Genomic DNA, 13,065 nt, shown 5'->3' on the forward strand with positions numbered 1-13,065 from the left:
CACCTCCTCCAACAACAAAAGCAGCAACAACAAAAGACGACTTGCCAACTGCCTATGACCGAGGTTGTATAAAAAAATACGTTTTTCTGTTTCGGAGAAAATACCATCAATGAGGACTATTGACCACACACGTCACGAACAACAATGTATTTTCCATTATTTGCAGTTGGGATCCTCCGCCCAAAGCAGATGGGCTGATGTCACGTAGGGAACGATCCTATGGGGAAACGTTCAGAACAACAACAATAACTTACTGAACACTGATTCCGATTTCATCCCAATATTTGATTCTCAGCATGCTGTGCGAGCACCGAGCCCCTGCCCCTTCGGGTTGCAATCAAACATTGGCTTTTGTGTATGTTTTTCCGACTTATAAGAATAGTATATTTTTAAGGAGCCGTTTGCGGTTCGTAAAATTATTGATCCATGCAGCCTATGGATAAAATATTAAGGTAGACTAGTGTGAAAAAAAGGGAAAGGGCTTTTGTCAACCTTTGAGGTGTCATATTCATTCAATTCTTAATACATAATAGGCTACCTATATTGTAATAATTACTACATCATAATAAGAACACAACATAATCGTTACTTATCCTAATCAGGAATTTCGGCACTTTTTTTGTATTTTTTTTTTGTATTGAACACGTGCGTGTTCGTTTGCACGCGTGAGTGTGTGCGATTGTGTGTGTGTGCGATTGTGTGTGTGTGTGTGTGTGTGTGTGTGTGTGTGTGTGTGTGTGTGTGTGTGTGTGTGTGTGTGTGTGTGTGTGTGTGTGTGTGTGTGTGTGTACATGCTATTTTACCCTTTTAGGTTGACGTGGACAGGACTAATTATGAATTACGATGGCTCACACTACCCAAACGTAAAGGGGGCGTGTCACTTTCGTTTGATTCCTCAACCATTTGGCGAATCACGTTGGTGTTCTGCGGACCGGAGGTTAGGGACTACTGGGTATCAAATAAATAAATAGTAGTAGGCCTATGTCCAACGACTCAAATATTTCTAGCCTAAATTCCCTAATCCATTAGACAGAAATTATTTTTCTCTTGCATAAGACTATGTTCTCAAAAAAAATCCTAAAACAAATGAGCAGGAGAGACACAGTTTAACCAGTTTGCAAGATGGACAATATGTTAAGTGCATCCAGAAAATAAACACAATTATTTATTTTTTATCCGAGCAGGCAAACATTGGGTTATTTCATTCACAAGGGAAACTTTGGTCCAACCATCCGAAGTAAACCTACCTATACCTTATCCAATTTATTTTACTTCCCCATATTTAATCAGTTATATTTAACCTGTAGCCTAATAGTTATTTAAATAATAATAATAGCCTACTCATTTTGTTTTCTGATGTCATTGGTTCAATCTTATTTCTGGCCCATCCCCTAAAATATTCAATCATTCCTTGGGGAATATGATTTCGAATCACGTGGACATGGCCGAGAGTGTGGGGGTTTGGAGGATGCCAAATGGTCATTTGTATTGACCAGCAGATCTGTGTTCACTAAGCTGACATAAAACCACTGCTTCGGAGCGCTTCGGGCCCCGAACATTCAGGGGGAAAAAACACACACAACACTGGGACATAAGACGCGAGGGCCGCAAACATGGCAGAAGGTAGGACCATTATATTCAGTAAAAGAAATGAATAGAAACGGTTGGAGTAGTTAAAGGGGGCTGGGTTTCTTGTATTGTCTTTCTGATGTTGGCGGACCCCCCCCCCCACACACACACACACACACACACACACACACACACACACACGCGCATACACGCACGCACACACACCCACCGCATTGTTTGGGGGAAAGGGTTTAGGGATGGCAACCCCCCTTTTGTTTATCTCGCGCTCCCACTCTCGCTCTCCGAGAGTAGCCTATACCTCCAGGTTTCAATGCATTTAGTATGAAAGTGGCCACCAGCGTGGATAAGGCCTTACGTTACTCAGTCCGTGGGCCAAAGGGTTGCTGTAGCTTGGGTGCTTGTTTTGACCTAAGGTGGTGTAGTGAAGAATGGGTTCGGTTTCCAATCAAGAATTTACAGGTTAAGTAACATTTTCTTTCCATTTCGTTTGAGAATGCTGGAAAGTTTTCTTGTTACCGATCGCTTATGTCTTTGATCGTTTTCAGATATAGTTTATAATTTTGAGGGAAGTTCCGTTCCGTCCCCCAGTAAAGCCGAATTTATTTGTGGTTGTTGTTGAATTACAGGCTTTGCTTTAAACGTCACGTTTATCCAGAATGCTACACATAGGCCTAATCTATGATCAGTTCATGGGTGTCCTTTTCTCTATTTTACCGAATTCTTCTACCACTTCCAGCATGCATTTCAACTTAAAAGGGTAGAAAGTCGAAACGTAAACAGTTAATGTTGGCCCTCTAGCTCTGCGTGCGTTTGGCGTACCAAAACGGTGCCCTCAGCGTTTCATTGAACGGGACGGCTGTTCAAATATTTGTCTTCCAATCTTAGGCGTCTGTAAGGCAGATGAGGACGAGGGTCCCAGCGCCGAGGAAGACTCACAGTCCTTCCATGGGGTCGGTGTGTGCAAGTGGTTTAACGTGCGCATGGGCTTCGGATTCCTGTCCATGACCAACCGAGAGGGGGTACCGCTCGACGAAGCCGTCGACGTGTTCGTCCATCAGGTAAGACGACAACAACGTGTTGTAAATATTTATCGACGCCATTGTAACTCAGACGAGCACAATGGAGGTGGTCGTAATAGGAAGGTGCAGCTGTGGGTGTTGCTGCTCTCGTGGGAACCCGTGTTGCCGGCTGCGCCACCTGGACCGAGCCCCTTGTGGTCACCCTGGTACGGTAATGATGGGGTCCAGCGCGGGCTAATTAAGATGTTAATGTTAACTTGTGAAGAAGAAGAATAAAATAAAATAAATTCCGTTCAACTCTATACTTTGGTGATACAGTGTTTCAAAATCGAATTTGTATCGTCTTTTTTTTACCTAAATTGCATGGCTACACATATTTAAACAGAGATCCAGCTAGATGGTCAGTTTCAACATCAAAGCCTTAACATTTGCTAATTTACTAGTGGGGGGAGCAGGGCGCGAGTGAGTGCTGTCAGATAAGATTTAGCATCTCAATGCGAATAGTCCCCGGGAGCAGCGCATTCACCCCGGCTTCCTGCCATAAAGGGATTCAAGTCTCATCGCTGTCTTCTTGGTCCTATGTGCGATTCGAGGTTTATCTTAAATTTGCTACCCCACCTCCACCTTTCAGGACCCTTCGCGGTGTATATATCTCTCCCCCTCCCCCCGTTTCTTATGTGACCCTCTCTCACCAGCACTTGGAGGGTCTTGGGCCCAAAGTGTTTACGTCAGGATTTCAGTTAGTATCCTTTTGCATACATGGTACCATTTTAATGATGGTTTTATTTTGAGAAAAGTCGTCCAAAAAGAATCCCACTTGGTCTTTAAATTATATCAGGCCTACTTGGAGCCAACACTTTCATGCATCCTTAATTGACATGTAAAATCGAGAGCCCTGCTTGATTGTCCTCATCACCCAAACAAAAGCCACATGGCAGCAGTAAACGCTAAACCAGAAGAGGAGAAGTGTGACGACCCAACCCATCCTGCAGTCTTCACACCTCAGAGATTGCCTCTGTTTTGTTTAGTGTTGCACTCTCTCTGGTCAGAGCTGGGGCTCCAATGATCATATTATGGTCTGTCCTGTCCACTTAAATACCGTATCTTACAAGTTTCCTCCACTGGCCGCCCGCCAGTGCGAGCGCGCGTGGCGTTGACAGATGCCCGGGAACTACGGCAACGGCAGAGGCCCTGGCCCTAAAATTAGTGGCCGCGTGTCAAGCAACATTAACTCCCAGAGTCCACAGGCCTTTGTGGGGGGGACAATAGTGCCGTGTGTCTTGGTGAAGAGCCGGTCTCTGGTCGTGATTGACCACCCCCTTCCCCTCTCTCGCTTTCATTGTTCTCTGATGTCTCTCTCTCACTCTCTGGCTCTCTCTCTCTCTCTCTCTCTCTCTCCAACTGGTTCGGTATCTCTTTCTTTTGGTTTCTGTCTCTCTCTCTGCCTCTTGTTTTGTTTCTCTATTCGCTACTCTCTCTCATTCCATCACTATTTCCATGTTTCTTTACCGCCTCTCTAGGCTAATGGATGTAATAGGAGTATTTTTCCTCCTTCTTCTCTCCCTCCCCATGGCATCTCTTGTAATCTATGTTTTCCCTTGTATCTCGCTCTTTCTGAGATTCTTCTAGATCTAAGAACACACCTTTGTTAATCCCTCCCCCCCCCCCCCCCCCCCCTCGGACTAGCTCAGTTAGAGGTTCAGGGGTCACAGGACATGCGAGGACAGGAAGTGGGTTCAGAGTCCCTAGATCTCGAAAGTAGTTGTGACTTTTGAGTGTTCTGCTCTTGAACGTTCACTTGAACGGCAATGTTAATTAACTACAAAGAGTTTTGTCTGTTTTGTCACTGGTATGTTTTAATCGTATAGATCTGCATCTCATGTTGTCCTTGTTAAACTAAATTAAGTGGTTGTGAGGTAGAATACAGAACTTAGTTAATCAGAAACCTTGCTAGCTGGTTTACCACCAGTTGGTGTAGCCTAATAACAGCACTAAAATCAGATATCATGTTAAGAGTCTCTAGTTTCAGCTCTGATTTCAGGCCTACGGCCTACTGGATTCACTGGAAAGGAGAGGGCTATCTCCAGAAGTTACTGTGTGTGGTTGTAACCTAATTTATAAATGGTTTCATTATAGAATAACGGGGACACTGGTGCTTTCATCCTATGGAACAGTGTTATATGTTGCAATAAGTGCTTTGACACAAGTCCTAGCCGTTCATTCGTTTGCCGCTCAACAGCCTGATCCGTGTCAATCTCTTTGGGTGGAAGAGCAGTTTTGATGCTCTGAGGAAGTTGAGAACACATTGCAATTGTTGCGTTTGTTCATCAAACAAGCTGTGGACAAATAATTTCTGTGTAGTTCTACTGCGGCCACACAGAGAAGGGCTCCTCCATGCTCAGACCCCCCTGATATCAAAGAGAGGAATCAATCACTTCTGCACCAGCCCGCCGGCTTGCCCTTAGCTTTTATCACATGCGCCTCTTTGCCAAACAACTATCCGAAGAATGTCCTCCAACACCCCCATCCCTCCCGCCATCCACCCCCAACCCTCCCAGTGTCAGTCCTCAGCTCACCCAACCCCCAGTCCCACCCCAGGGACCCCCTCCCCGTATCCTGCAGAGTGTTGCTGCTGGCCAGAGTGTTAGTGGAGCTTTGTGATGGGAAGGGGGTCAGGGGGTGGGGATGGGAGGCGGGGGCTGCACTGCGGAATGCAGTCCGTCCTGAGGGGGGAGGGGTGTGTGTGTGTGTGTGTGTGTGTGTGTGTGTGTGTGTGTGTGTGTGTGTGTGTGTGTGTGTGTGTGTGTGTGTGTGTGTGTGTGTGTGTGTGTGTGTGTGTGTGTGTGTGTGTGTGTGTGTGTGTGTGTGTGTGTGTGATTACCCTATTGGCTTTACCATCCAAGCAGGGACGAGACAAGACGAAGGTATTGGGGCAACGGCTCCATTGTGTAGTAAAACAAAGCAAACTTTGTTTACCAAATGGTTCTTGAGGACATATTTTTTAAATGCCCCATGCCTGATAAGCACTATGGGGTCTCCTGTGTTATCTGGAAGGGAGGAACCCACTAGGTTTGCCTGAAGGGTCAATGTCTTTTCCAACCAACACCACGATGAGTTGGAACTGATGGGGGATTAGCGCGAGACGCTTGGCATCTTAGTTATTCAGCAGTCGAGCATGGGACTCCCAGGTGCTAAAGCTGTGTCAGTAGAATGTGGTTCTTGAACTCTCAGTGATCCATATATAAACCAATCACAGACATATTTTTTGCGTATTAAAACCGAACATGGACGAGAAGGAGGCTATTGCTGAGGTGTTGAAGGTTGCCCTGGTGCTATGCTGGCAGAATGTGACAGTTTTGTATCAGCATAAGCATTTTTGCACCACATGTGTAGATACAGTTGATGTGATGTCCAATCCATAAGGATGATGATGATGCTTTTTCATTTATCAACAATATTTGTCAATAGGTGATTTGACGTAATGTGACATTCTTCCGGTTTCACACCAGGCACATAATAGTAATGTTATGAACACTCACTATGAATTGTTGGCATTTACCGCCAACTACCATACAGTAGTATACAGGATGTAGTCACTGTGAATATCCGGACAATCCTTTTCACACATGCACTCATTAGACATGACGCAGACTTTGTTGTAGGGAGCTGGTAGAGAAATATCTGTTTCAACTTATTCAGACATTTCTGTTCTCACATAAAGCTCTTCCGGGTGATGTTGAGATAAGGTTTGCAGCGCATGTTGGAAGGGGCTTGACAGAGCTTTGAATTTTGTTCCCATTCAGAGCAAGCTGCATATGGAGGGCTTCCGCAGCTTGAAGGAGGGCGAGGCGGTGGAGTTCACCTTCAAGAAGTCATCGAAGGGGCTGGAGTCCCAGCAGGTCACTGGCCCAGAGGGCAACAACTGTGTGGGCAGCGAGAGGAGGCCCAAAGGAAAGAACATCCAGAAGAGGCGCTCAAAAGGAGACCGGTAAGAAAGCTAGACAACAGAGGGATAAGTATGGGGGAAAGAAGAGCCATGCTTTGATTTACTGCTCTGCTTGGCTGTGTTTTAATAACAGGTAAAAATACAGATACCAACATTTTCTTGTTATCCCCATGCACGCATTGGTTTCCCCTAGATACTGACCAGAATTACTCCAAACCCTCACCTAAACAAAACCATCTGTGATTTCATAACCAAACGTATCCATTGAAACTCAAACCGAAACGTAGGCATTTACAATGCATTATGTGAATTGGTGCTTACTTACTGGATGTAAGTTAAAAGAGTTAACTTACATCTCAACGGCTTGGACCTCTGTATGAGGCTACACGCTTTAATGCAACCACCTCCCTTTTAGTATCCTCCATTTTGGATGAGATGCAAAATGGTGCCTTGGTTTCTCTCCATATTCTCATCTCTGTGACCCCATCCCCCAACACTTGGCTTGGTGTGTGACCCGGATCAATAATTGTTTAAATCTGTAGGGCCCCTGGTGGTTTTACACCTACTCCATCACTCCAAAAAACTCATGGACGGACATGAGCAGTGGTGCCGAGTAAAACTGAGATGATAGAAATAACCGTAGCATTGATCAACAGAAACAGTAAATACAGCCGCGGTGGCTTTTTAGATTAACAGAACTGCCATCATTTATTGGCATTTATTCTCCTTTTTTATGCAATATATTTTGTGAGACCAGGCAGAAATAAGACTGCATTCTTCTTATGCAGACGGCAGTTTGTCGGCTAGTCAGATTGTTGTAATAATCGAGTCCTTGATTATTACCTTAGAAAAACAAATTGATTAAAATCCTATGGTTGTCACTGGCTACGTTGGGGTTCTGTTGGGGTTGTTTTAGGGTGGTGTGAATATGAATGGGGTTGTTTTTGGGTGGTGTGAATATGAATGAAGGGATAGGTCAGAGGCCTGGTGGATTCTGCCTGCTGTCAGCCATGATTAGAGTTGGACAGCAGTCGATGTGTGGCTGATCATTACTACCTCGTGGAGCCCACAGAGGGTACGTTTGGTTGAGCACTGTGTTACACATCAACTCCCTGTTAGTATTGGTATCCACTCTCCTGTTTAAACCCTGCTGAACAGTGGTTGTCTGTTGGGTTGGGGCCAGTGGAGAGGGTCAAGGTGTATTGTGTTGCTTTCAAGTAGTTTTTTTGCAAAAGCCCACCAACCGCTGTGGTTTTTTGACGGGGAATCTGCCATGCTCCTGGTTGGTTTTTGTGTTGCACGTGCGCTTTTTCCTTATAAATCATTGAGGCATGTTTTTTTTCCAGTCCACCTACGATTCTGAGAGCGAAGAAAAATATCCTGTCAGTTTAATTGATAACAGATGCCTAAGCAAAGGGGAAGGGTGAAGGGTCACCATTGCCATGGAAACCCTGTATAACGAAATGCGAGTGGGGGCGGGGTGCTAGGTTGGAGTTGGAGGTTTGATTTGAATAAGGTGGTAGGAGGGAGGGGGGGTTGGGCTGTAGGGGGTGATTGGGGCCAGAGTTCAAAGGTGAGCACTGCTTTTTTTTAGACAAAGGACAGCATTTCCCCTTCCAGATTCCTCTGATCCGTACCGCGGAGGAGGAGGAAGAGGAAGAGAAAGGAGGAGGGGAGAGGGGAGAGGGGAGAGTGAATATTCGGCTGCAGAGACCTTGACGTCTATCCCCAAATGTCCCACTGGTACAAAGACACTCTGACCCCCTCGACCACCATCATCTGCTCTCCACAAAGGATCCAGGGATTTCCTGTCGTGCCTGGACACCCACCTCCCATCTGTCAGCGCACGCCCCAGGCCCGACCTACACACGTGTGCCTATTGTAGCACGTCTTGTTTGAAAATAACACACTGGTTCTGGCTGCTGTGGGCCATCCAAAGGCTATGATGAGATGGATCTCTCTCTGTGAGAGGAAGGCTCAAATCGTCAAGATTCTTATTTTTAAACACAAAAAGCAGGTGTTTATGGTTGTTTAAAAACACAACCCAAGTTTGCGAAACACTCCTGGATGGACTGTGAACACATGAGTGTGATGTGTAGATCGGAGGTTGGGTTGTGATGAGGATGACCTGGAATGCCCTCTGAAAGTGGAAGCTTCCCCTTCCAACTGAGAACAGCCGTTGCCACCTAGTGGCTCACATGTGTCATTACTTATTACTGAAGTCATTTATAAGACCCTTTTCCAAAAGTGACTTGCAGTGAATCTATAAATGCAGATAATTTAGGAGTAGTGGTACCATGCCCTGTGGACCACTAGGGATAGAACGCAGAACCTTTCGGCTAGGAGTCAGACAGCCTACCCACACTATCCTGGACCTTCCCATGCATGCACCCTTATATTTCTCTCTTCATTGATGCAGGTGCTACAACTGTGGAGGCCTGGATCACCATGCTAAGGAGTGCAAGCTGCCACCGCAGCCTAAGAAATGCCATTTCTGCCAGAGCATTGAGCACATGGTCGCCAACTGCCAAATCAAAGCACAACAGTCTTCACCGGGTTCTCAGGGAAACCCTTCCTCCTTGAAAGAGGAGGAGGAGGAGCACAGCCACCCGGCGCTGCTGACAGAAACCACCGATTAAGATGGAGGGGGGGGGGGGGGGGGGGGGGGGAGCACCTGATCCAGTGAATGATGGTAAGGAACCTGATGGGGTGAGGAGGCTAATCAGAATGCTTTAGGAGAGGAGGTGGACAGCACACCCAGTACTGGCCCCGCTAACCTTCCGAGGCTGCTTTGGAACTACCTCAGGTTGTAATGTGTTTTTTGGTTGGTGTAACAATCAGGAAAGACACAAATGATGCGCTCTGGAAACGGTTTCCATGAGGATGTTTGATGAAAAACACTTTATTTTTTTTCTTTGAGCGATGTAAGATTGTAATTTTTATGCTGGATTTTTGTGGCGTTTTTCATCTTTCATTTTTGTGATATTTTAAAGCTACGTGATACAGCCTACAGCTACATTGTAGCTGCCTTATTTTTTATGGTTTATTCCTGGTTGTTACACCAAACTAACCGACAAAGCAGAGACATAACGTAATCTCTGTAATGAATGTTTGCATATCACATGAGAAAAGGGTTGTGGGAGGGTATGTTAGAGCATAACGCAGGTAGGGGTTTGGGGTGGAGCTATAGGCAATGTAATGGCATCTGCTGAAATTGCAAGTGAACATCCACATTTCCTAAGGCCAAATGAATGTTGCACCAGAAGTTGACACTTTTGGTTGAAAAGTTAGAATTGTCGTTTAATCCGTTATTTCTCTTCGTTTCATATGTTAACAGCTGCATGTCTGGTCTGCTAGTTTATGTTGATGACCTAACCACTGATTGTATACAAATCTCTACCATTTGGGTTTGAGATTGTGATGGGAACGCGGGTTGAATCAAATCATTCTTGCACTACAGTATTTAGGTAATGGTTGTTCTGGTACCAACTCTCTTCCAAGAAAATGATGAAACCGTCTGTTCGACAAACTTGAATCTTTTTTTCTCTCTCGCCTGAATCAATTTCCAATTGACTGTATGATACCGTTGGGTCTGCTGGGCAAAAGCAGCTATATTATAAGAACTTTGACTTGGATTTAATATAATTTCAAATGTGATACTATACTGAAAAGATTTGAAAAGAAAACCATCTCCCATAAGATACTTGACATGAACTGAGTTAGCAGTTTAGCTAGCTCTCCTCCTGATCGCCTACTTGAAGAAACTAAGGCAGAATTTAGAGTAGTGCTGCTAGTAGTTTGATGCTGGTGTTCTTATATCCTCCACTGTGCTCAATTAAGGAGTTGCAAACAATACAATTTAACTACTCAAGGGCAGCACCAAATGCCATCTCAGGCTAGTACCAAACCAGACCTTTGTTTGAGCACATCACAAACGTCATTGGCAAAACCTTGTTTATAACCACAGATGGTGCTGTCTTGTCAGTTTGATTTTTAGCGTTTAGTTCCTCTTTAATAGGTTACTTTATAGAATCTCTTATAACCCACAGTTGGACAGTACATCTTGAACACCAGGCACACACAAAGAAAACATTTAGTGCTAACTAGCTTATCAGCATTTACTCCCATTTTACAGGAGAAGCTGACTTTACTTTTACAACCAATTAATATATATGTATTATTATTCTAAAGTCTTTTTAAAAAATCATACTTTGTATTTATTTTCATCCAAATACGATGCAGTTACTCTCTTTAAGCTATCCTCTTATCAAGGAAATTTAAAGAACACATCACCCAATTTCCAAAGATGATGCAATATGTGTTAAATTTGACAACTTGCAAATGTGACAACATTTTACCACCTCTATGCTCATTATCATCTAAGAATTGGCTTTTTTGTTCACGTGTCATGGCAATTTCATGCGTCTATGTTATTGCGTCTAGGTCAGAGGAGACTTCTAGATGCAAAAAAGCACATAATAGTAGACAATTAACCGATTTAATGTTAGCATAATACACTACATACACACCAAGCTTTTAACAGTTTAAACTCCCTGCAATCCATTTGTCCTTACATCCTGTGGGGGAAATGTTTACATACAGGTTTTTTTTCTGGTATAGATAAGGAGGTCCTTGTGACCAGTTCGCCCCAGGGAAAAGGTTAACAGATGGGGTGGTAAAGCTTCAAGTATTAAAACTAACCAACATAGGATTTTTTCCATTGCATCCGGTAACCATAAATGGGTCACCACTACTTTCATATTGACAAAAACCCCCATTGAATGCAGCTGCTAAAAACAATAGGAATACAATAATTCAAATGTTTTAACCGGGTAGATCAGTGCATTTAGTGGTTGGATACAAAGCATTACAATGAAATATGTAACCTGATTTTTTTATTATTTGCCATTTTGATTATGCTGATGAGTTTTATTTTTTTCTTCGTTTTGTTTTAATCACAATGCGTTTACCTGAAAGGGACACCTGTTGTCCCAACGATCTATGCCAAAACCAATGCAATGTTACTCTGCACTGATCATGTGTAAGATGCAGTTATTGTTTTTATGTTCAGTTTAATAATTTTCATTCATATTGTTTGTTTTTTCTTGAATGTGTTCTATATTTTTATGTTTTAGAAGTTGAAAGAATAAAAAAACAGTGTAATAGCTGGTAATAAAGAAACATGGGAACTGCCATTCTCAGGCTCAGGAACAAGTGACCTGAAAACTCAGGGAATTCAGGTTATTGGTTAGGCGGAGTGTTCTTAAAGACAAACCAATGGGTTCTATGTTTTGTCCTATAGCAGGTAAAGCGTGAGGTGGAGGAGAAGGTAGCACACTGCTGTTTAACGGTTTACATTGTAAGACAAACCATGAAAATGGTCTCTTCCTTCAAATGTTCCAACCGTTTTTCTCTCATGGCTTTTTCCCAATTGTTTACATACTTGATAGGAAATAAATATTCATATATTGCTTTTTCCTCCATGATTGTGACATTGAGATAAATTATATTAATACAAAGACAAGTCTAATTATCTCGGATCAATACTATCAGTTCACTCAGGTTATTTGAAACGGGTTAATTGATTATCTAGGCCAATGTAATGCTTTTTAATATGACTGATGGATCATTTGATTGATGTATTGGTATTGTTTATGTGAGGTCAACAGTTTGTGACCCACAATTGATATCCGTCTTCTTAGGATCACCGATTGCTCCCTTTTCAGTCAAGAAGGAGACATGGTTTTCCAGTGAGTCTTTCTATTTGAAAAATCAAGTTCCCAAAACACATTTTTTTATGACGAAATTACAAAACCATGCTTTCAATGTGAGTTTGACAGAAGTGACGAAAAAGAATGTTTTAAAGCAATATTGTTCCATGGGTCCAAGTTAGAATTTCGAAACTCTGACAAACGTTTCTAAAGAGGGATGATCCTCTTTGACTCCGCCGTGATGTGTTGTGATTTTATTGATGGATGTTGTTAAAAGGGTTGCTGCAGGACATGGTTTTGTGCTCAAACCAAACCATTTCCTGAGAACAGCGGACCCTGTTACACCGACATGGAGATTTGTGTGTACTTTGTATTAATTTTGTTTGACTCTCAGCTCTATCATTAGTGATGTTTGATGTTTTGAATGTAGGTAGGCTGAGAGGATTTCCGAAAAATTTGCATTTAATACTGAAGAATGTATCAATGTTCACTTACATAAAGCTACGTTTGACTTGAGCTCAGGTATTTCAAGGGTTAACGGCATTAAGATTATTCTGTATGGTTATCCTTCATGATGTAAAGATCTCCATTTCATAATAAATATATAGACATTCTCAAGTCTCTTGGCGTCCTGTTTCTTACAAGGTGTACCTGTGTTTGTTCGTCGTTCACTGGAGATAAACTCTGCTTTGCACAATCGGTTCTGTCCAGGCTTTCAGCTCAAAGGCCATCGGTTTCAGATTTTACTTATGACTGTTCATTGGTTAAAGATAAGGCAAAGTTCTGAAGATTGATTACA

The 13,065-nt window shown here is 43.2% G+C and overlaps 1 protein-coding gene across 2 annotated transcripts; it reads left to right on the plus strand.

Annotated features, from left to right (window-relative positions):
• The first annotated feature begins 819 nt into the window (after positions 1-819).
• Positions 820-12,880, plus strand: lin28aa (lin-28 homolog Aa). Of its 2 annotated transcripts, none has more exons than XM_060065256.1 (4): positions 820-1,623; positions 2,476-2,648; positions 6,413-6,597; positions 8,975-12,880. In XM_060065256.1, the coding sequence occupies exons 1-4, from the start codon at positions 1,614-1,616 to the stop codon at positions 9,192-9,194; spliced, it is 588 nt and encodes a 195-aa protein (XP_059921239.1). In that variant the 5' UTR covers positions 820-1,613; the 3' UTR covers positions 9,195-12,880. The 2 variants fall into 2 exon arrangements, with proteins under 2 accessions (XP_059921239.1, XP_059921238.1); XM_060065255.1 differs by lacking the exon at positions 820-1,623 and adding an exon at positions 1,790-2,049.
• The last annotated feature ends 185 nt before the right edge of the window (positions 12,881-13,065 follow it).

The sequence above is a fragment of the Gadus macrocephalus genome, chromosome 11, assembly GCF_031168955.1.
Source record: "Gadus macrocephalus chromosome 11, ASM3116895v1".
In the NCBI taxonomy this organism is placed as follows: domain Eukaryota; kingdom Metazoa; phylum Chordata; class Actinopteri; order Gadiformes; family Gadidae; genus Gadus; species Gadus macrocephalus.